The sequence below is a fragment of the Saccostrea echinata genome, unplaced genomic scaffold, assembly GCF_033153115.1.
Source record: "Saccostrea echinata isolate AGI-Se365-2 ecotype Australia unplaced genomic scaffold, CSIRO_AGI_Sech_v1 ptg000056l, whole genome shotgun sequence".
In the NCBI taxonomy this organism is placed as follows: Eukaryota; Metazoa; Mollusca; class Bivalvia; order Ostreida; family Ostreidae; genus Saccostrea; species Saccostrea echinata.
Window position 1 is genome coordinate 22,227,559 of NW_026889805.1, and position 24,692 is coordinate 22,252,250.

At 32.3% G+C, this 24,692-nt stretch overlaps 1 protein-coding gene across 1 annotated transcript in view; it reads right to left on the minus strand.

Annotated features, from left to right (window-relative positions):
• The window catches only part of LOC133173961 (uncharacterized), a 67,248-nt gene that overhangs the window by 9,530 nt on the left and 33,026 nt on the right, over positions 1-24,692 (minus strand). The window contains exons 5-7 of the mRNA XM_061309022.1: positions 17,017-17,035; positions 16,675-16,731; positions 1,226-1,261 (exon numbers count right to left, since the gene is read on the minus strand). Of these exons, the coding sequence (XP_061165006.1) occupies positions 1,226-1,261; positions 16,675-16,731; positions 17,017-17,035 (112 nt within the window). The remainder of the gene's footprint in view (positions 1-1,225; positions 1,262-16,674; positions 16,732-17,016; positions 17,036-24,692) is intronic.

A 24,692-nucleotide genomic window follows, 5' to 3' on the forward strand; every position in this document is an offset into this window, starting at 1 on the left:
AGTTACTGTTATAATGATAAACTTATTATATACCCCTTTACAACTAGAAAAATATACTAAAAGGAAACTTTTTTGATCAATTATATAACTTTTATCCCTTAAACAAACCATTTTGTCAAGGAACTTTTTGATGTGCGAGAATAAAAATGTCATTTATCTGTGTACATGTACTACATCATCATTTTCAGAGAGAGGTGATATGGATTCAGAAAACCACAGTGTGGTGATCCAGAACATTGGATCACACTGTCACATGATTGCATAAATTCAACAGTAAAACTGAGTGAAAAACAGTTGGGTACATAATAAAATTCTATATCAATACTAAATATCCATAATATTATATATTTTTTTTTTATTAAAATATGAGATAGTTGGACTACTATTGGCTTGTCACACCTTGCCTGGAACACACATGAACTTTTTATTAATAATACTCATCCTAATATTGTTAAAAAAAATTTTCTCAAAGTAAATTTTCAGGTTAACTTTGTAAACTTGTGACCACCTCCTTTCCCTTCCAATCTGTATTGAATAATTTTAATACACAAATTATCAATATGCACATGGAAAACATGCAAAAAGTACTTGAAACATTGATGTTCTTTAGAAAATATGATAGAAACTGGCTCAAGGGTTCACAATATATATTTATTTTATAATTACTTTCCAAAATGTTTGGGCCTACTGCACAAATGGCTATGGCATATTGAGGCCCATTCTGCTTAAATATGCATGCAGTATATTGATTTTGTTTAATAAAAATTATATGAGTTATTTGCAAGCAAAAAGAAATATGTGTTTCCTACATGTAACAAAGTTTTGTAATTTTAGTGCCCCCCCCCCCCCCCCCCCCTGCATAAATACATGTTGTGTTTTAAATGTAATAAAAAATGGAAAGAAAATTCTTTCAGAATGTAAGAAGCATTTAATTTTGAGAAATATACAGTACAACAATCATTTGTTGATATTATTTAAATCTACTGTGACTTGTGAAGTACTCAGTATCTTAGACAATACTTGCAGTTCTATTTTTGTGTTTTGATATGCTCCTTTTCTACTACAATAAAAGCTACCCCAAATTTTATTTTTATTATCTATATGAGGAATGGATTTAAAAATATATATATCCAAAAAAAAAAAAAAATTGCCAGTTTGTTTTCATAAATTCCAACTAGAATGGGTCTTGTTAAGCTATTTCAGCAGAAGACACTACATAACATACCTTGCTCTATCCCCATTTGATCTGTCTGAGGTCACCCTGTGATGAAGAAACCAGATGTAGTAACAAAAAACAAAATTAAATTTTCAATTTAAAAATTCTCCTATGACATTTGAGATGAACAAGACATTTTCAGACCACTTCCCTTGTTTGAACAATTCACTGTGATAATTAAAGTTGAACACAGTTTCACATAATTAGGCATATGCCATATCACTTTTCCTATCTCCAATATCAGCACTTGGGTAAATCCTTCACATTCTTACAAATGAATGCTTTATTGCATAAGGGACACATCAATAGAAGATAAACAAGTACATAAATAAAACAATTACACCTAGTAATGATACTCCTCTGTGAATCTCATTCACGTTATAAATATCCATAGCAAGTGCATGCAATAGTTTTTTTTATGCCCCCGGATCGAAAGATCCCGGGGGTATATTGTTTTTGTCCTGTCTGTCTGTTTGTCCATTTGTCTGTTTGTCCGTTTGTCTGTCTGTCTGTTGTCAACTTTACCCTTGCCATAACTTTTGATTGGTTGGAGCTATGACTTTCATATTTCACATGTGTATTCCTTGTGACAAGACCTTTCTTTGGGTACCATCATATTTGACCTTTTGACCTTGACCTTGGAGTTTGACCCACTTTTGAAAAATTTTATGAGACTTTAACCTTGGCCATAACTTCTGAACAGTTGGTGCTTGGGGTTTCAAACTTCACATGTCTATTCTTTGTGACAAGGCCTTCCTTTGGATACCAACAACTTTGATCTTTTGACCTTGACCTTGGAGTTTGACCCACTTTTGAAAAACTTTAACCTTGGCCATAACTTTTGAACAGTTGGTGCTTAGGGTTTCAAACTTCACATGTGTATTCCTTGTGACAAACTTCCTCTGGATATCAACCACATTGACCCTTTGACCTTGACCTAGGAGTTTGACCTACTTTTGAAAAAACTTTAACCTTGGCCATAACTTTTGAATGGTTGGAGCTAGGGCTTTCATACTTCACATATGTAATCCTTGCGACAAGACCTTCCTTTGGATACCAACCACCATTTTGACCTTTTGACCTTGACCTAGGAGTTTGACCTACTTTTGAAAAACTTTAACCTTGGCCATAACTTTTGAATGGTTGATGCTAGGGCTTTCATACTTCACATATGTAATCCTTGTGACAAGACCTTCCTTTGGATACCAACCACTTTGACCCTTTGACCTTGACCTAGGAGTTTGACCTACTTTTGAAAAACTTTAACCTTGGCCATAACTTTTGAATGGTTGGTGCTAGGGCTTTCATACTTCACATATGTAATTCTTGTGACAAGATCTTCCTTTGGATACCAACCACTTTGACCTTGACCTTAACGTTTGACTTTTATTTAAAAAACTTTAACCTTCGCCATAACTTTTGAACAGTTGTATCTAGGTCTTTCAAATTTCACAGGTGTATTCCTCGAGACAAGACCTTTCTTTGGGTATCAACATTTTTTATCTTTTGGCCTGGATTTTGAATTGCATTTGAAGAAACTTTAACCTTCACCATAACCTGCCATATGGGGGCATCAGTGTTTCATAAACACATCTTGTTCTTTCTTGCAGCATATTTCACAATGACAATAATCATCCATGTGACATGTCAGTGGTTAAAACATTTGCTCTAGAGTTACAGAGTGAGAAGTTGATCTTTACATCACAGGTTTGAATCCCACTGCGGGATGTGGAGATCAGTTATTTGGATAAACTCATGTCCCGTCGCAATAGGTCCCAGCACAAAAAAGATCCCTCACTGTTTAAAAACAGTAAGTGCCAAGAACACGTCTAAATTTGCAGCCCTCAGCCAGCAAGTGGTGGTGTTTCAATATGAATGAAAAATTCTCAAAGGGACATTAAACAAACAAACAAAATGACAAGGGTAACTAGGATATGTCCACAAAGGTAAAAGGCAAAATGCATTAAACCATTCCCAAGAAAAAGCTCTAGAACATTGTGTAGTAATATGGCAAATTAAATGGAAATGATGATATGGTGGACAAAATTGAATCTTTCATTTACAACAAAAATGAATCTTTCATTAACAAGTCATGTTCAGCTTTAAGACTTGTGAAGGGGACTTTGGAAAGAACCTCAGCTAGGCGTGTTACAAGGAAAATATACAATTAACTGCAAATGACAAATAACTCATTTCAAATAACAATGCCATTATTTTCAGTTAAATCAGTAAAATCTTACTGAAAACTTTTCATCTTACACATTGATAAATGATAATTTTTCATCTGACATGGTACTGTGTTTCTGCAGTCATGTCTATAAAGCATTGAATTCATATTTTTTGGATGTTGTCGGTCCTAAACCGGCTCCTGGTTGTGCCAACAAATTGAAAACCATGCCTAAGCATGGTATGACAATTTGTCGGCAAGGACAGGTGATGTTATAGGACCGACGACATCCAAATATAAGAATTCAATGCTTTTATTTACATTCTCTAATTTTCTCTCTTGATTATTGTTAATTTTGTTTTTATTATGATTTTAGAACCTTTCAGAACCAATGTGCTTAATGTGTAATAGATGTAATTTTTAATTAGTATCCTACTTATGCTCTTATTTACACAAAATTTCGGGCAAAAGAAAAAAATTTGAAAAAAGCTACTATATACAGTAAAATGCTTAAAGTGAAGAGCCTAGGACAAAAACTTTATTTATTATAATGTTACATGTAATTAATGATATCTGTTAAGTTAGCAAGACCTTTTAAATCATAGGGAATGAAATCACTTTGGTTTAAGCATGAATTCATTAAAACATGTTCCCTATAACTGTGTTTTACTGTATACAGTTTCATTAGGGTCTGCTAAAAGAAAATATTGCTTTAAATATATTTCACTTTTGACAACAACTGCATGAATATGTATGAGATTAACATAGTCTACCAACTGTCTTTCAATACAACAAAATTTGCTGAAAGAAAAAAAAGCATTCTGGTAATGGCAGAAACACATACCTGAGGAATAATGTTGTGAAAAAAATTAAGGATATATTTTTTTTAAATTTGACTCTAGTCTACAATTGCTCTCAGTTCTTTTCAAAGCAGAGAAGGACTGCAAAAAGTGTAGTTGAAGAAAGCAAGCCCTTGATGTTATTTATTTTTTAAGCAGCATCAGCAACACTGTTCATTGACATTTTAAATTAAGGAACATAATATGTTTGTATACATTGATAATACATGTATCACTTTTTATCCAATAAACAATAATTTGAACAGTACAAGTGATTTTTCATTTCAAAAATAAATATAATATTAAAAAAAAATTATACAAATAATAAATGTCCATCGGCCTGCAAACTAGAAATATGACATGCAGGACCCCGTTTCATTAATGTACAAGGAAATTCTTGATCAGAATGTAACATCTGATTCTGTAGCCTTATCCCTCAGGCACCAAGAGGGATGGGAACCATAAAATTAAAAGAATTTCAACCTCTTTATCCATATCTTCTACATACCAAATGAGCTGAAATTGCAACCAACTAAAATACAAAACAGATGAAGATCTGATAGCAATTCATAGTCCAATATTTTTACTCATGAGACCTAAATACAACTAGAGTGTTCCAAAGAACACATGTGTTGTCTGCTTTATATAGCATCATTAAAGATGTAAAGATGTAAAAAAAAAAATCTAAGAGTCACGTCAGCTTTTATTTGCTCCTAGCTTTTGCTTGCAAATAAAAAAAATAACCATGGACAGAAAGATTTTGATAGAATAGCAATAATATCACATAAAATTCCTTACTGAAAATTAATGTCATGTCAAATTAAGATCCAATTTGTTTGTTTGATTGTTTAACATCCCTTCTAGAATTTTCATTCATATTGAGACGACACCACCTGCTGGTGGAAGGCTACATATTTTAGACCTATACTGGGCACTTAGGGCCATAGAGCAGTGAGGAATCTTTTTTCATGCCAGCACCAACTCTGACACTGGATTTGATCTATATGGTCTCATCTGAAGAACCAGTCTTTGTATCATACAGTGGATTCAAACCTGTGATGCAAGGACCAACTCCTCACTCCGCAATTTTAGAGGAAATCCTCTAACCACTGTGCCACGCTGGTGATAATATCCAATTTAAAATCGCTGGTATATTAATAAATTGCATTGAAAAATTATTTTAAAATGATGCTGTTGGGTCTCTGTTTGACAGTAATTATGACACAAGAAGTTTGACCAAAAGTCTCTGAAAAGACTGTACATGTAGTTTGTACTTATAATAGGTTGTGCCTTGTGCATTGCAACAACATTTTATTAAACCTTGCAACACCAAAGTAAATATCTTTATGTTTTAGTACATGTATCATAAGCAACATTAATATCAACTCAAACTGTAGGTGGAGAAGCATTTCAAGATTATTTTACACGTATTCTTTTTTTTAGTCATAGAATCATTGTATAATAAAATCTTAAACAACTACACACACACATCAAGTCTTTATTTAGCTTACTTATATTTTATTTATTTTGGTATAGTTTACTTTGTCTGATTGAAACATGTAAAAAAAAACTTGAAGACAAATGGGTTTTCAGACTAATCAGGAGAATAGCATTTTGAAAGAATTTCACAAAAACTTTGTTTTATTAACCTGGCAATAATGTTCACTGAAATCAAACATAGGTTATAAGAGATTACAGAGCTCACCTCAATGAATGTTGTCTTTAAGTAAGGCAAAGTCCCATACTAAACTGTAGTAGTATACATCCCAAGATGCAACATTTATGCAATTTTGATCTGATGGGGCTTGCAGTTACTTGGGAATGAACTTATCTAAAAACTTCAAACTTGTAACTCATCCAGAAAATGTAATTCAAATCAAGCATGTGAAGCAAGTTTAAGAGTGTTCATCCCCTGATCATCCATGCAAGTTTGGTTCAGATAGGCCTTATAATTTCCTGGTAATGGACCTGTGCCAAAAACTTACACCTGGTCACTCATCTGGAAAATGTAGGTCAAATCCAGCATTCAAAGCAAGTCAAGTAAGTGTGCATCCTTAGATGTGTCATCCATGCAAGTTTGGACAAGGTACAACAAATAGTTACTTTAAAATGAACCTGCTCCAACCTGGTCACTCATCCGAAAAATGTAGGTCAAATCCAGGATCCGAGGCAAGTCCAGAAGTGTGCATCCTTAGATGTATCATCTCTGGAAGTTTGTTCACATAGGCCTTATGGTTACTTTTAGAAAGAAGTTGCTCCAAAAACTTTAAGCTGGTCATTCATCCAGAAAATGTAGATCAGATCCAGCATCTGAAGCAAGTCTAGTAATGTGCATCCTTAGATTTATCATCCATGCAAGTTTGTTCAACATAGGGCCTATAGTTACTTTAGAAAGAAGCTGCTCCAAAAACTTCAAGTTGGTCATTCATCCAGAAAATGTAGATCAGATCCAGCATCTAAAGCAAGCCCAGTAGTGTGCATCCTTAGATTTATCATCCATGCAAGTTTGTTCAACATAGGGCCTATAGTTACTTTAGAATGAACCTGCTCCAAAAACTTTAAGCTGGTCACTCATCCGTAAAATGTAGGTCAGATCTAGCATCCAAAACAAGTCCTGTAGTGTGCATTCTGTGATGTATCATCCATGCAAGTTTGGTCAATATAGGTCTTATAGTTACTTGGAAATGAGATCTGCTCCAAAAACTTTAACCTGGTCACTAATCTGGAAAATGTAGGTCAGATCTAGCATCAGAAGCAAGCCTGGTAGTGTGCATCCTTAGATGTAACATCCATGCAAGTTTGGTCAACATGGAAATGAGACTTGTTCTTAAAACTTTACCTTAACCTGCTCTAAAAACATTAACCTGGTCATTCCTTAGCTGAAACTGAAGCATCTCAAACCTTGACTGGTACAATGAAACACACTAGAAGCATCTTCCATGCATCTCTGATAGGGCAAAGAAGTACTTAAAAAGTAAAGAGGCTCATGGGCCAGATTGCTCACCTGAGCACATTGGCTAGGGAAAAGCAGAAATCAGTTCAGTATTGAAAAAATTACAAGGGGGGGGGGGGGGGGTGGAGAGGGGCTTCAATTTTAAACTACTTGATGATGCTTTCATTTCTATATAACAAATGGCTTTGTTGTACTTGAGAAGATTTAAAAAAAAAAATCCTATATATTTCTTAGTTAAAATTTGATCCCCATTGTGGCTCCTCCCTATCCCAGGGGTCATCATTTGAACTAACTTTAATCTACACTACCTGAGGATGCCTCCATATCAATATGACTAAACATAACTTTTCTGTTCTTGAGAAGAAATTTTTTTACCTATATATTCCTATGTAAATTTTTTACCCACCATTGTGGCCCGACCCTATCCCCGGGGATCATCATTTTAACAAATTTGAATCTACACTACCTGAGGATGCTTCCATATCAAAATGACTAATCATGGCTTTGCAGTTCTGGAGAAGAGGATATTTTCCTATATATTCCTACGTAAGACTTTGATCCCCCATTGTGGCACCACCCTATCCCCTGGGATCATCATTTGAACAAACTTGAATCTACACTACCTGAGGATGCTTCCATATAAATATGACCAATCAAGGCTTTGCTGTTCTTGAGAAGATTTTGAAATATTTTTCCTATATACTCCTATGTAAAGTTTTGATGTCCATTGTGGCCCCACCCTCCCCGGGGATCATGATTTTAATAAACTTGAATCTTCACTACCTGAGGATGCTTCAATATAGGGCTTTGCTGTTCCAGAGAAGATTTTTAAAGATTTTTCCTATATATTTCTATGTAAAACTTTGATCCTTCATTGTGGTCCCACTTTGTTGAGGTGACCTAAAAACCAATACAAGAACTAATGGTCTGAAATCCTTGTGCATCAATATTTGAAAGCAGACCACAACTGAACTAAGAGTATCATTTTAAAGATTTCTATTTTTTAGTCACCAAGGCAACAAAATTGTACTGAAATTGGACTAAAACTAAAGAGTAGCATTTTGAAAAAAATCAAAGATTTTTTTTTATTTTCAGTGACCATGGCAATGATATTCATCAAAATCAAAAGTCAATCAGAAATCTTTATCTTGTTGTTGTATATCATAATTGATTCAAATTTTACTGAAATCGGTCCTGAACCATTGGATAGTAGCATTTTGAAAACATGTTTACAGACAACACCTTAACAAACAGATGGATGACAGACACCTTACAATTGCATACTGGGTAGGTTTCTCTAGCTGGTTTTTGACTAGTAGAGGTACTGTAAGCACTGAGTTCACAAAATGATCCCCCTACTCCCTTAAACTACAATGGTAAGGTCTTTTTTTGATATGGGAAAACCAAAAATATCTGTCTGATCAAAATATAAAACATGGCTTGGGATTGGGCCACAACACCCATCTTAGTAAATAGTCTAATTCTTCTTCATATACCTATATTTTGATCCCCTATTGTACCCCCTGGGGTAATAATTTGAATAAACTTGAAACTACACTATATGGGAATGCTTCCATACCAGTATGACTAATCATGGCTTTGTTGTTCTTGAAAAGAATATTTTTAAATATTTTTCCTATATATTCCTAAGTAGAACTTTGACCCTTGGCCCACTGTGACCTCATTCTACCTCCTAGGGGTCACAGTTTGAACAAATTTGAATCTTCACTACCTAAGAATACTTCCATTTCAATATGACTAGTCATGGCTTTGTTTCTTGAGTAGATTAAAAAAAATCTAAATATTTCAATACATAACTTTGATCCCCCATTGTAGCCCAACCTTACATCCAAGGGGTCATGATTTGGGAAAAAAATAATCGCACTGCCCCTGGATGCTACCATATCAATATGACTAATCATGGCTTTGTTGTTCTTGAGAAGAAGATTTTAACAAGAGGCCCAAGGCCCAAGGGCCTTGAATCACTCTTCTGATAAATTGTATAACCTATCACTTCTATTTGAATCCTCTAAGTATCCTGTATATTTAGAGCCTTGAAATTCCAAAAATAAGTCATAGGACCTACATTTTAGTTAAAACACACTGAAACATCAAGATGCATCAACTGAAAAAGTTTGATTCCAAGCCCCTTATTATCTTAAATATTCAGATATAGCCATGTGAATCCAAAAGTAGGTCACGGTGACCTACATTTTGGTAAACATACTCCCGAGACCCAATTGCTTCAATTGACAAAGTTTGATGATTCAAAACCAATAATTATCTCAAATATTTAAACATAGCCATAAAATTTCAAAAGTAGGTCAAGGTGACGAACTTTTAAGTTGATGTACTTTGAGGACCAAAGATGCATCAACTGACAAAGTTTGATAATTCTAAGCCAATTAGTATCTGAAAATATTAAAATATCATTGTGAGGACCCAAGATGCATCAACTGATAAAATTTGATGATTCTAAGCCAATTATTACCTGATATATTTAAATAAAGCCATAAAATATCAAAAGTAGGTCACAGTGACCTATTTTTTAGTTGACAAACTCCAAAGACCCAAGATACATCAAATGACAAAGTTTGATGTTTCGAAGCCAATTAGTACCTGAAAATATTGAAATAAAGCCATGCAATTTCAAAAGTAGGTCAAGGTGACCTACTTTTCAGTTGACATGCTCCGAAGACCCAAGGTATATCAACTGACAATGTTTGATTATTCTAAGCAAATTAGTACCTGAAATATTGAAATAAAGCCATAAAATTTCAAAAGTAGGTCACAGTGACCTATTTTTAGTTGACCTACTCTGAGGACCCAAGATGCATCAACTGACAAAGTTTGATGACCCAAGATACATCAACTGACAAAGTTTTAGTATAAATGAGAGCCCTTGGGCCAAGGATACTCTGGGACAAATTTGACAAAAATTGGACAAGGGGTTCTTAAGATATGGTCCATTTTCTAAAAAGTTAACACACACCACACAAATGGCCATAGCACTAGCTCTTTGAAACTTTGGCTCAGAAGAGTTAAAAAAAACCCCCACTTAATATCCCTATATAAAAGTTTGATTCCCCAATGTAGCCCAACCCTACCCCTGACTCCGGGGCCATAAAACTTAGATGAGCTCATTTTTGATCTCAGTCTCACTTTTCCACTATAAATTCTTATTGTAAAAGTGAGACTGAGATCAAAAGTGAGCTTGTCTAAGCTTTATGGCCCCGGAGCCTGGAGATCATGATTTAAGGACAGATGCAACTTACATGTACACAAACTCTACAACTTTCCCACTGATAATTTTCTAAGATATTCTCAATTTAAAATCATAGTACCATAAGATGTTGCACAAAAAATCAGCATACATCACCAGGAGTTTAAACCAGATATAAAATAATAAAATATCCTTGTATTTTTTGAAGAAAAAATTATTATAAATATAGTTTTAGCTGGTATTATAAATATAGTTTTAGCTGGTATTTCTCATAAATTTGATTTGGAGGAAGTGTACAGCATTGCCAGGCAGCATAAAATTGCAAAAAGGTCCTTCAATAATTAGAAATTTTAAATTATACAGGGAACAAGAAATTAAAAATAGTTCAAAACTATGTTGTGTATGTCCTTAAACAACTTTGAACTACACTTTGTAAGGCCATTCCAAGTTTTTTCTCTGTTTAACGTCTGCCCATCTTTCAAAAAACCTACCTACCTATTTGCAAAAAAAATCAAAGGCCTGAGAGGCGCATCGCATTGAAGATAGAAAATTTTCTCAGTAAGATTCAACTTACATGTTGAGGGAAAATTAGGAATAAAAATAAAATGTAAAATATCTTTTCTTTGAGGTTAAAAAACCTTTTGAGTCTTGGCATTTTTAGCCAGTCGGTCGGGAGAGTTCAAACAAACATTTTTTTTTAAAGATAGTCTGATATATCATTTATAATTCATTGATATTTAATTGATGTTTTTAATAATATATTTTTTTTTTTATTTTTATTCTTTCATTATTATCATAGTAGGAAGAAGAAATAATGAATGAGAATTTAGAAAGGAATGATTATTGAATAATTCTATATAATATCATATCTGATTTTTTTTTTAGTTTCTTTCATTATGTGCACTTTTTTAATATCAATACTTTGTCTTAGACTAGTTTTCTAAATCAAAATGGCATAATACGTAAACCATAGTGGGATACACGAAATGTTCATATAAATACATGTACATGTAATACGGGACTAAAAAAAAAACAATTGGGCGTGGTATACCGTATATTATGAAACCCGTCAATGGCGGCCGATTTCCTCTGATATTTTCAATAAAATTGGCTCTATAAAACCTTGGCAGTAGGGATTGAACTCAAAAAGTCTATGTTAATAAGGTATTGGTAATCCTATAAATTGAAATCCACAGTCATTGCAGTTTTTTATATGTCATTAAATCATTATTCAACCGACATTTTACCAAAAACCGATCATTTCACCATTTCATGTCACCCTCGTGGATTTTTCCCCCGAAAGGTGGTGCTAGTTGCAAACATTTATTCAGTTGGACATCTTACTATTCGTTTCATCGAGTGAAAAAATAATAGTATCCCTTCTATTTCTATAAAAAAAAAAAAACAACCGTCTTGTTCCTATTGTTAGTGATGTTTTGAAAAATAAAATTATTGTATATTTTTCTCAAATATTTGTACAAGCAATGTCGCTTTACAAGGCCTAATGATTTAAAGTACGAGCTGTTGTGATGCAAATAGATCTTACTCTGCGTAGCGCACGTTTGTTTGTTGTTGTTTTCTCCCTTTTTGGGGGTTTATTTCTTTTTTGTTTTCTCTCTTGCTTTCAACGTATAAAAAAACATAATCCTCGGTATATGTGAGAGTTTATGTCATTTGATATTTAAAAAAGACAATGTATATCACCAACTCGTCAATATACATTTGCACTATTTTCAGTTGCGTATTTAGAATCAATATTGTGGAGTCCTTTGTCACCGCATAATTGAAAGAATTGGGGGTCGACAGCAATGAGGCTACAATGCTGATAGCGATGCGCATCAAAAACCACACAAGCCAATAATTAAAATACAGACTTTATAGTCATAAAAATGATGACATTCAAAGGATTTGATTTCATTGATCTATTTTTCTCGTAGAAAGGTCTCTTCTTTCGCAAAATAAAGGTATAAAATGCTTAAAATATTCTTAACATGGTATATTGTAAATAAATACTAGAGAAATTGACAGAATTCAAAGATTTCAACCAGAATAACCAATATTAGGACTACTGATTTTTTGTTTTTTCTGATATGGGGGGTTTAAAAAACAAAGTGCACGCAGATGCAAAACATAGAAAAATCTTGGAATGGCCTTATGAAGGATTCAAGTAAGTTTCAACTTTTCAGGCCCATTGGTTCATGCGCAGGAGAGTTTTAAAATTTCCAATTACAAAATTTCAGTTATTCTTAATTATCTCCCCTAAAAACAGGATGGGGCCCTTAATTGAAATAAATTTAATTCCCTTTTATCCAAAGATGCTTTATGGTAAGCTTGGTTGAAATTGGCCCATTGGTTCTTAAGAAGAAGTCAACAATGTTACAGATGGATGGATGTACACTTGACAGACAAAGGAGAAAAAGTGATCAGACTTTCATGAGTTGGGATTAAAGCAAAAAAAAAAAAAAGAAAAAGAAAAAGAGTGCACAATGGCACTTTGTTATAATAAGAAGTACAATGAGCGAGCTGATGAAAATATACCATCACTTCCTTTATTTTTTTTAAAAACTGCCCACATACAATTTTCCAGGTGTAATCTTGACCTTGCTAAAATGACCTTGATTAAACATCCTATTATTACAAGTAATCTTTGAGTGAGTTATGGACCTCCAATGTTTCTCCATCAGGAAGTATATGGACCTAACATATACGAGGGGCATTTGAAAAGTTCTGAGAACTATTTGATAAAATGTTAACCATTTAACGGATATATTACTGAATTTGATATCATTGGACAGAACACAAAAATATAGGCACATTTTGAAGTCACTTTGTAATTTTTATTACGTAATAACTCCGAAAATGACGTCAGAATCTCGAATGTCTAGCATACTGACCATAAAAATGACGTAACAAGAGACACAATTTTAGTAAAGTAGAATTTTAAAGTCAACTTTTGTTCATTACTCGGATGCAAGCTAACAGACACAACTACCAGTTGGAAAAATGTTTACATAGACTACAGTCTATTATATGAAGTTATCTTCAGGAGCTCCTATAGTTCTGAGATGGTTTAAGAGTGTATCAAACATAGCATGTTATTATTGAATCTTGCGCAAAATATTGGGTGAAAAAGACATTGCTGTGAGAAAATCACAAAGTTGACAATCACAGGAGAATAGTGGACGGTGTTACGGAGTTTGCTGGCATTAATTCGTCAAGTGTTTTAACCAATTTTGCGATAACGATTAAAACTCAAAAGAGGTTAAACGAAAGGTGTCCTATATTTTCTTGTAAAAACCAAAATGGCACTGGTGTAGTTCTGACCCCACCGTAACTCGATATGTTCGAAAATTTTAAATTAAGGAAAATAAATAAGATTGTACATGGCAATGAAACTCAGATTTAATTTTTTGAATTGAAAGTCAAAAGCAATAGTGAATTTTGGATCACCGAAGTTGAAATAATATGAAAATATACGCCCAGAAACAAGTCCGGGGGAAGACTTTTGTACGTCTTATTCGTAAATGGTAAGAGTCCTGATACTCAAGATACATTTGTGAAAAACTGCATTGTTACACTTCAGTTTTATAGAGAATATCTTTTATTTAATATAGTGGAGAGCTATATAATAGACCGAAAATCCAGCTATATCATATAAATAAAAATCTTTATGAACGCCTAAGATAACATTACTGTGCTTATTAACCAAGCAAAAAAATAAAATATGGAATTGCTGATTTGCTGTACCATGTTTACAGTCTTACTCTACCTTCATGAAAATTTTCTTTGAAATATCTTTTCAAAGAAGACTTTGACAGCACTTTTTCGATGTTCTCATGTGGACAAAAAACGCAACTTTTTAGTATGCTAAACATTTGAGATTCTGACGTCATTTTTGGAGTTATTACGTCATAAATGTAAGACAATGACATTAATATAAGTGCAAATTTTCCAGCTCTTTTCAATGGTATCAAACTTATTAACTTCCGTGAAATGGTTAATATTTTAGCAAGCAGTTCTCAGAACTTTTCAAATGCCCCTCGTATATTACCCATTTTTTCAGTGACATTGAATTTGTTATAATGACCTTGGGTCAACATTTTGACATACCTTCAGTTAAAAAATAATCTCTGTTTTACACTTAAACTACCAATACTTATCTGTAAGGGAATTATGAACTGGACATATATTTTCTGGGGCCAGTTACCTTGAACTTGTCAGTATGACTTCACCATGACACACTTTCAGGACACAAGTAATATTTTTGTAAATTATGATCTTCAAACATTTTCGGCTAAAATGTTAAAGACTGAATATGAATATTTCTTCCAGTGATTTGAACTTGCAAAAATGACCTTACGTCAGATCATGACTCAATTTACATATAAGCAATTTTTATGTTAAGCATTAACTTGCAATAACACTCCATTTGAGAGTTGTAGATTAAAAGTTTTTCTGTTAGTGACTTTCAACTTTCTGAAATGAGCTTCGGTCAAGGTCAAAGCACACCCTCTGGCCTTAAACAATTCTTGTACCAAGTGTGCACTTCCAAAGATTCTCCATAACAGAGTAATAGCCAAAAACATGAATAATGCACTTTTTCTGCCAGTTGCCTCAAACTTGCTGAAATGACTTTGAGTTAAGGTCAATACATATTCTTAAGTCACAGGTAATATTTCTGATATCAGCCTCTAATGTTCCCCATTGCAGGATATGGTCAGGAACAGAATTTAACATTATTCTCATTATTCTAAAAGTGACTTTGAACTTGATCAAATGAACTTGGGTAAAGATCAGAGCAAACCAGCACAAGCAATCTCTATTTGAAGAATGACCCTCCAATGTTTCTCCAAGAGAAAGCTATAGACAGGACACAAAATTTGCACTTTTTCTCCCCTTGAACTTGCCAGAATGACATTGGGTCAAGGTCATGACACATTCTTTGTACTTAGTATGAACTTCCTAAAATTCTCCGTAACAAAGTTAAAGCCTGTACAAGATTGCTTAAATAGACACTTAGACAGACAGACAAGGTGATATCCCCCTTTAATTATATTGCTTCTGGGGGGTATAAAGAATCTGAAAGTATATCAAATTTATTCAGTGACATCAGAGAGGAGTTGCAGATAAGAGATAGATACCAGGTATCCCTCTCTCCAAATAATGTCATAGAATGAATTGCAGTGTCTTATTTTTTTGTCTATGGAAACCCTCACATCTGTCTGATCAAAACAAAATACTGGAGGTACACAATGGCATTATATAATAAAGATTCTTTGAACATCTTAATAATTATTATTTTATTCAATGATATAAGCAGATAACAGATTTTTACATCAAATGATATACAAAGAATGTCAGTGTTCTTGTTTTGCAATTCCAAATATCTGTCTCCCATCAAAATGTAACATTAAGGTGCAGAATGGCACTAAGTAATGAAGATTCTTGTAAGAGACATTGCAGATAAGAGATGGGTATCCCCAATTTTATAGAAATAGAATGACAGTGTCTTGAGTTTTTGCTGTGTGAAACCAAAACATCTATTCGATCAAAACAAAAAGGTGTCCAAGAATAAAGTGGAAGATATTGAAACCATTTGCATTAATTTTGATGGTTTTAGTCCCTCCCCTCAATCCCAAAGGAGGCAATTAGGACCATAAATTCAAAATTTCTGTTTCCCTTCACCCATTGATATTACATGTCAAAATTGGATGAAATTTCCAGAGGAAACAATGAAAAAGTTCACATTAATGCACAAAGAAAACAGATAGCAATAGGCCATCTGAGTTACTCAGGTGACCATACAATGGTATATGAGTCTGTAAAGCAGAGCAACCCTTTGCAAGAGGGCACATTCAATTCACTTACAAACCAGCAAATGACAATGTTCAGTAACACTCACACTCACAAGCATATTACAATATCCCCTCTACTTGGTTGCAAGGGGATAAAAAAGACTGAAGAAATCCTAACTCATGTCATGGATATTGAAAAAAAAATCATTATAACAGTTGAGAAGTATTGTTAAGAAATATGTAGATATAAAATGTTAAAGTATGGAATTATTACTGAACTATTTAAATTAAACCTTGTAATAAGCTAAATGCAAAAACCATAGCAGAATGATTTGGAAATGAAAAAATAAATAGGTTTCACTTAATTTGTTCAAATTGAAAAGCAGAAAAACTAGTTATTATTGTATTTTGTATATGTATCTCAAAAGGAATGATAAAAATATATTAATAAATTTCTACAGAATGACTACCATTCACTTACTTTTTATCAACATCAGGTTTGACTCTGCATTTTCTAAAGCAATTATCCAAACTAAATCTGCATGAAAAATTTGGGTATATATTAAACCTTGAATTCTTTGTTTCAAAGAACAGTGTTGCATAAAGCTGTCTTCTGGTATTTTGCAGATCAAGGCTCAGCTGAGTTAAAGCATTGTAAAAGGGAACTGCATTTTCATCAACATTTTTCATCTTTCAACAAATAATAAAAAAATAAAGGCAACAGCAATGGCAATTTCTAATGATAAAAATGAAAGGCAAACTGTATATATATAATTGTAAAAAAGATTTATTGTTAAGTTTAAAACAAAAAGAAAAATCTTACCCCTTGGAATCTTTACATCCTAAATAGAAAACATAGAAGAGAACATTTTAGATAGAAAACAAGAAAAAAGATTCAACACAAATAATTTAGGGTAAATGCTTATTTTACTCCAAATCTGCAATCCAATATGTGACATGGAAATTAAAAAAAAAAAATTATTCACTAGAAAACTGACCAGTCAGCAGGGACCCAGCAGTGGGATATACATCTAAGGATGCAATAATAATACTAACATTTAGGATTAGGAAAACAGAAAATTTGTGAATGAACAGATGGACAGACAGACAGTGTTTAAAATAGAGCACTCACAAATCCTTAAGCTTGTCGAGTCCTAATAAGAACCTTATAGCATAATTTTAACTACAGTTGAACTTCCGTATCTCGAACACAGATATCTCGAATACCTCAGATATGTCGATATCATATTGAAGTCCCATCTGCTTATTCCTTAAGTATTTTACCCTGGATATCTTGAATCCTTGGTTATCGCGAAGTATTTTCTCGGTCCCTTCGAGTTCGAGATAACGAAGTTTGACTGTATATTTTAAATGTAAATTGTAGAGAAAAGTAGAGCTAAAAAAAAAAAAATTAAATTTGCATCTCACCCTAAAGGATTCATACATAACTTACCTGGAATTATGTGAACATAGCAGTTAAATTTGAACTAAATATCAAAGATGTTAAATTTCCATTAAAAAAAGAATTTTAATTGACACTATACCACACAATTTTTTTTTTAAATATCTCTGTCTTTGAAGATGATACAAACCTTCATTGAAACATTTGTTAACAGATTACTTAAAAAAGTCTTAAGTTTATTATTGTCCTGAAGTGTCAGGTTCTGGAGAATATTGGGAAATTAACTTGAGAGATAAAAAAAAAAGAAAAGAAAAACCAAAAAAGGCCGGCTTATTTCAATTTTTATTTATGTCTAAATATGACTATTTAAACTTCACAGTAATAATAATCACTGAACTGTGCATGTGACATTGCCATGGAAACAGATGGTCAGTTAGGGATGATATATGCTATATGCTTGCAATAGCAGTGTTTCTAGTAATTAAAATTTGGGTAAACAAAGTAATAGGTGTTGCAATTTTGCATATTTAGATTATCTTGTGTTGGGAGAATAAATGATAAATTACACCATCCCATCCTTTCTTTCATTAAGGAAGAAAATAAGAATTCAAAACTGAATTCATTTACCTTATTACAATATAACTTTATGATGCCAACATTAATTCAATAGTAAATAAGTGTACATTACCTTCTTGTAAATATTGCTCAGTCCAATCTCAATTCCTCTAATTTTAGACCAATTTATTGCAATGAAAAGCTTTAATTAAGCATCCACAACTTTAAGGTTTACAAAACTATGGTAGATATGGAGACACATGCATTGAATGGTAAGAAGTTGTCTTATATTGTTAAACAAGTCAGCTAGTGCAATCATATTTTGAATATTCTCTGACATTGAAAGTTAGTTCTGTTTTCAGATTACAATGCATATGCCATTCTGTAAACTTGAAAATGCAGACAACAATTTTTAAAGCATATACACATATATCAGTCTGTTCCATCAATCAATAGACATCAGACCTTTTATACTGGACAAACAACAAATATGTTGCATGCATGCATGTATGCAGATGATAAAGAGGCCCATGCAAAGTCAAAACATGTACCATCAAAACCACAATCAATTTGGAAGCCAACTTTTAAAATATAAAAGTCATCAATCTGTTATCCTTAAAAAGCATAACAAAGAAACTGAGGTGATCAACATTTCTTAAGAAAAATCATCCAAAATAATCCGACAGTGTACAACCTCATCAGAAATGTCAGCCAACTCGATCTGGTTAAATTTTTCACTCATGATTTCATACATTTTTCAGTTTATCCGAGATATATATCTATGATACGTACGTAAGTATGGATGTAAACTTGATGAAAGTTAATGTTGACAACACGCATTGAGGAAAATAAAATGATAAATCATCCTCAAGTTTTGCAGTATGATTATCATAAAAAAATTCAAGATCCACATGCAGTAACCGAAAGATGGTATTAAACTTCTGATGATTCCTTGGAAAAAAGTTTTCAAACATAAGTCACAGGATTATAAAATACCAATAAATATGAATCGACTAGCTCTTGCAGTGGTATGAGTAAGTGTGGATATAAAAGATGAAGATAATTTGTCTATGACTCTTATTAATTCAGGCACTGTTGTTGATGCAGGCACAATGAAATTAGTAATGATGACAAGGGAATTATTCCTATTCTGCTATGGCAAATTTTTTAATATCCTATATAGAGAAGCTAGATTTGTAGCCTTGTAATGATAAAAAGGATACAGATTGGTTCTCATCTTCCCGTAACCATGGTGTCCTAAGGAGGCAATAAGTCAACAATATATGTCTAGCTGTGTCAGTATGAAATAAAAGGTATAAATTCTTGGACAATCAGACTTCCCTGTCCAATGAAAAAGATGACAGCTGCAGATGATGCCAGTGTTGATTGAACAGTGGCAGATATATATGCTAGTCAAATAAAGGTTTGCCAAACAAGTTTACAGATGAATGGATAGATTTGAATCTCAGTTATGGTGAAAACCATTGCATGTAATTTTTCATAATTTTAAACCATGCATTCAGTTAGATCAGATAGCCTGATACATGTACATGTTTGGATAGAAGAGAATTCAATTTTGCAGTAATGTTGTTACCTGGTAATCGAGTTTATCAATCCACATGTAACTCAATGCTCTAACCTGAACTTAAAGGTGCTTGGACACAGATTTAAAGTTCATATTTTCTCAAATTTTCTGTATAATTTCATGACTTATATGTTGCTATAGCATTTCATACTTAAATATGATAAAAATCTTATTTCATCTTGAAGTTATTAAAACTTCGAATTTCTAGACGTGTTGGATTGACACATCCTTGCGCTTTCACATATTTTAATTTTATTCCTAAACTTAAGAAAAGTGGCAATTTTGTGTATTAATGAAAAATATTAAAACTATAACCCAGAAAATTCAGAGTAGAAATGTTCGAAAGCAAAACCCACTCACAGTATTGTAAGTCCGTGCTCATTGGTGTGTGCAGAGTTTAACAATTGAACACACCCGGTGAATCGTAAACATTAACAATAACAGAGCTCGCGCCCTGTTTACAAAAACAGTTTACGTTTCACGGGTGTGTTCAATTTGTTAAACTCTGTACACATCACAGAGCACGGACTGACAATACTGGTGAGTTGGTTTTGCTTTCAAACATTTCTACTCTGAATTTTCTGTATTATAGATGTAATATTTTTCATTAATACATAACAAAATCACTTCTTTTCTTAAATATTAAGGATAAAGTTAAAGTTTGTGTAAGTGTGAAGATGTGTTAATCAAACGCATCCCTGAATTCGTAGTTCCAATAATTTCCAGAAAAAATAAGTTTTTAATATTATTTTTGTGTGAAATGCTATTGCAATATATAAGTCGTGATATTATACAAAAAATTTGAGAAAATATCAAGTTCAAATATGTGTCTAAGCACCTTTAAAAAAGACTATTGAGAACATTTATTGACTTCATGTGGTACATTTTGTACAATCTATTTACTAGATACACATGCTATATGGTATGTCATATCTTGATGTGCACTAGTAAGTTGTTGCATTATTGTATGACAAAATCATCCTAAATCCTAGTAAGTTGAAAACAGCCCAAATTGACTAGGGGATGCATTTTTAGGTAGTTTTGAAGGGGTTTTGAGGATAATGAAAGCCTAGAAGGGATTTTTCATTATATAAATGTTAACAGTTATGATAGGATAGCAAGGGGCTAATTTTGTTTATAAAATAACTTAAAAATAAGGAATTTTTTCAAAACTGTATATCTTACTGTCAATGTGGGTATTTTAATGCAATTTCATTTTAGGAAAGCATTTTCATGGGGGCTATTTTTGCAAAAGTTCAAACATTGTAAAGTGTGATGCTTTGTTGTTCAGTGTGGTGTCTCTTTTTGAAACTTTGTTTTTTGTTGATATTTTTTTTTTCAAACTCCACCCATTCAATTTAAGCATTTTCATGTTTACAGTAATATGGAATTATGTTTAAACATATATTCCAGTTTTGCAAATCTATTATGGCATGAAAGTTTCATCATCAAATTTATTTTTTCAGTATTAAACAGGTTAATTTTGAATTTGTTTAGCATAACTTCATGCTTTGTTATGTGCTGTTGGATCAATGTTTCAGTTTGAGACATCCTTTGAGGCTTGACATTCAACTACTACCGGGTATTCACATGACATTGCTCGAGTATGTTCCATGTGCAATGGATTTCTAAAATTAGACAGCCTACTGACAACTAAGTTTATGATACAAGGATATCAACAATGTTGTTTTTTTAATTCAACATTCTGCAAATTCTCTGATCAATACCTTTCCTGCTAATACAATATATCTTAAGGTGAAATATCCCTCTGCTCCAAATTTCACCAATTTTTTAAAAAAATTCCCAAAATTGATTTTCATCAACATCAGCAGTAGATTCAAATGGAAAATAGTTTGAAGTTTGAAGTGTTGCTTACTTTTTCAGAAATGAATATGTCTGATCATGATATGAAGAAAATTTGACATGGTAAATAGAAAGATCAATTATTTTTTTTATCTCACAATAAAATTAAAAATATGAGGTATATATGAAAATAATATTTACTATCATACCTATCTAATTCACATCAGAAAACATAATAAAGCATTGCTTTTTAAATCAGAATATCACATTGTTTTCTGTGCTTGTAGAATAAAGTGCATGCATCCATCTACAAGAGTTGTCTTTCCATTTTCTTCAAAATATTTTTTAGTGAAAAAAATATTAATAGATTATAAAAATTCTGCATCTGAAATTTCTGTAACAATTAAAAGATTTATATGTTAAGAGAATATTTACAATTCAAAGGAACTGAGTATAAATGTTTTAGGTAAACTTTTATAAGTAATTAATAAAAATATTGGTAATAGAAAATAGAAATCAATATTTGTACAACAGAACAGAGTTGAATGAGTTGACTATAAAATGGTTCTCATTATTAAACTCCAGCAAGACAATACTTCTAATTGCTTGGAATAATTTCCTCGGAAAATTATCTCTCTTATCAGAGGGTATTACACCTAAAAGTCAGAGATTGACTGATATCTTTCATACAATTTTTTGGACCATTATTTTCACAATTAATTGTGTATGGATTTTTCTGTTTACTTTATCATGATATGGGGCACATGGTGGATGTGATTGGTGAACAGGGGTTGCTCCCTCCTTCATGGCACCTGATCCCACCTCTTTTTTCAGAGGTCTTTGTTTGCTCTGCTTACATTATTGTTTACATTGACCTTTTGAGGATGATTGCTGCTGGTTATCTTCACATTTGGTATCCAATGGTGGTGCTTCACCAAATGACAAAACTATTCCATGTCAAACAATGAGAATTATAAAAAATATTTAAGTCCACTTTGATCAAACAAGTTTGCCTTTTGAACATTCACTGAAAACATAATTATATAATGGAATAAATACTAAGACTGCTATGATAATGTAACCATGAGTTTAAATTTCTTTATTATGGGATGTGGATACTGATGCCATCGCCAAGGGTTACACAGCTGTATACAAGTTCACTTGAGGTTTCGGAATTAAACATTGAACTAAATAACAATTGCTGAATATAAAATGCATGCATATATTCAACTATTATGAATATTCTATTGCAGCAAAAATGTTTTGAATACTGTTTTCAGAATTTCAGCTCAATAAGCATTTGTTGTTCTGGATTGGTCACCATATGATTTGATTGTAAGATGCCAGTATTTTTTTTTTATAATAAATGTTCTTATTGTTTTCAAAATATTAAATCAACATTTTATGTAGAAAGCCTCTAATATTTTTCTGCATACCTCTCTAAGAGGTCAATTATTATAATGTAGTTCAATTAATTCCAACTTTCAAATGTTTTAAAAATTGATATAAAACTTATAAAAGTTTGGGAGCAGGATACCATCTACTGGTTTTCTATGCGTGTGTGTTAAGGAGGTTGGATCCTGCCATCAAAAGTAATGAGAATTTTTTATCAAGTATATTTTTAGAATTTTTACACATAGCTTTATTAAAAATCAAAACAAAAAATGGGGGTCAATGTGCTTCTTTTGGTGCTACAGAGCATTTAGTTTGACCTTTTTGCACTGTAAATACGTCTTACACATAAATCCATTTTTAAAGTTTTTCCTTCAATATTTTTTGTTCAAATAAATTGGTGAACAAACAAAGTCTTATTTCATCTTAAATAGACACATTAAAATTTGTAACAACAAAGAAATTTCGAATTACTCCGCATGTTCAATTATTTGACCTTTTTGCACTCAAACATTTTCATTTTTCTGGCATTAAAATTTAACAAGCAAAAAAATCATTTGAAAGTAATGACACTTTACTGAATTTAAGAAGAATGGTTAAAAGTATTGTATATATTCAGAAAAGAAAATTAAAAGTGGGGGTCTGTGATGTTAATTTTTAGATATTACTAAAATAGTGCTAATTTTAAGCTTAAATTAGGGCTATTTTTTTCTTCATTTCCACAATATATTTGCTATATTTATCAAATATGATGATAGAATTCATGACAGTTTATTTAATAGATAATTTAGGACCAGTATAAAACAGTCCACTGCACAAAATAACTATGTGTGCAGACTGCATGTAAAAATAGGAATCCAAACTTAACATACTTTAAATACTTCAAAAGAGAAAAAATGATCATTTTCTTCTAAAAAACCTTCCGCCACAAAATATAGTTCCTCACTTAATGCTTTTGGTATGGAATTTAATCATGGAGTTTTAACTGAATATAGTTAAATTGGCATTGTAGAATCCAAATTTATTGTAAGAATTAAAACATTATGCAGAATTTTTGAAATATAGGTTAAGATAAGAATCTGCTCAAAAGCTCACGAGCGAACCGCGTTAAAAAATTGTAAAAAATGACAAAGATAATCATTTTAAAAGATTTACTTTATTCACAAAGAAAGCAATACCAAAACATTAATGTCTAACATATTAAATGGATACATTCCCCCTCTCAAAATACATTGTTTCTTGTTTTGTGTGTAGGGGCCATTCTCTCTCAAGTTAGAACTTAAATATGGGACAATATATTTGTTATCAAGTTTCTGCTACTAGCTCTACTGGTTTGAGCATGAGTATTAATTTAAAGTTTTCATGAACAAATTCTAATCATATTTTACACTGAAAATAATTATATACCTAATATCTTGGTATTTTCCCACAAGTTTACCAAAAGTATAGGAGGATTATATAGTTGAAAGAATCGAACAATTTAAAGCACTTCATTTTAGGAATTCAAGCAAGAAAAAAAAACAAGAGTCCCATGGGCTACAGCACTCACCTGAGATACCATAGGCCTATATATATGTTTTAGTATACTACTGGTTCAAGCTTGGAAGTTGGACCAAAATGGTTGTGAAAGTATAGCATTTGAAAGAATTTTATATATTCTAATTTCGATTTTTTGCAACTATGGTGACTCTTCTGCAAAACCAAAAACCAAAACACAGAGTTTGATTTATACATGCATCTTCGTATAGTCCACTTGTAAGAT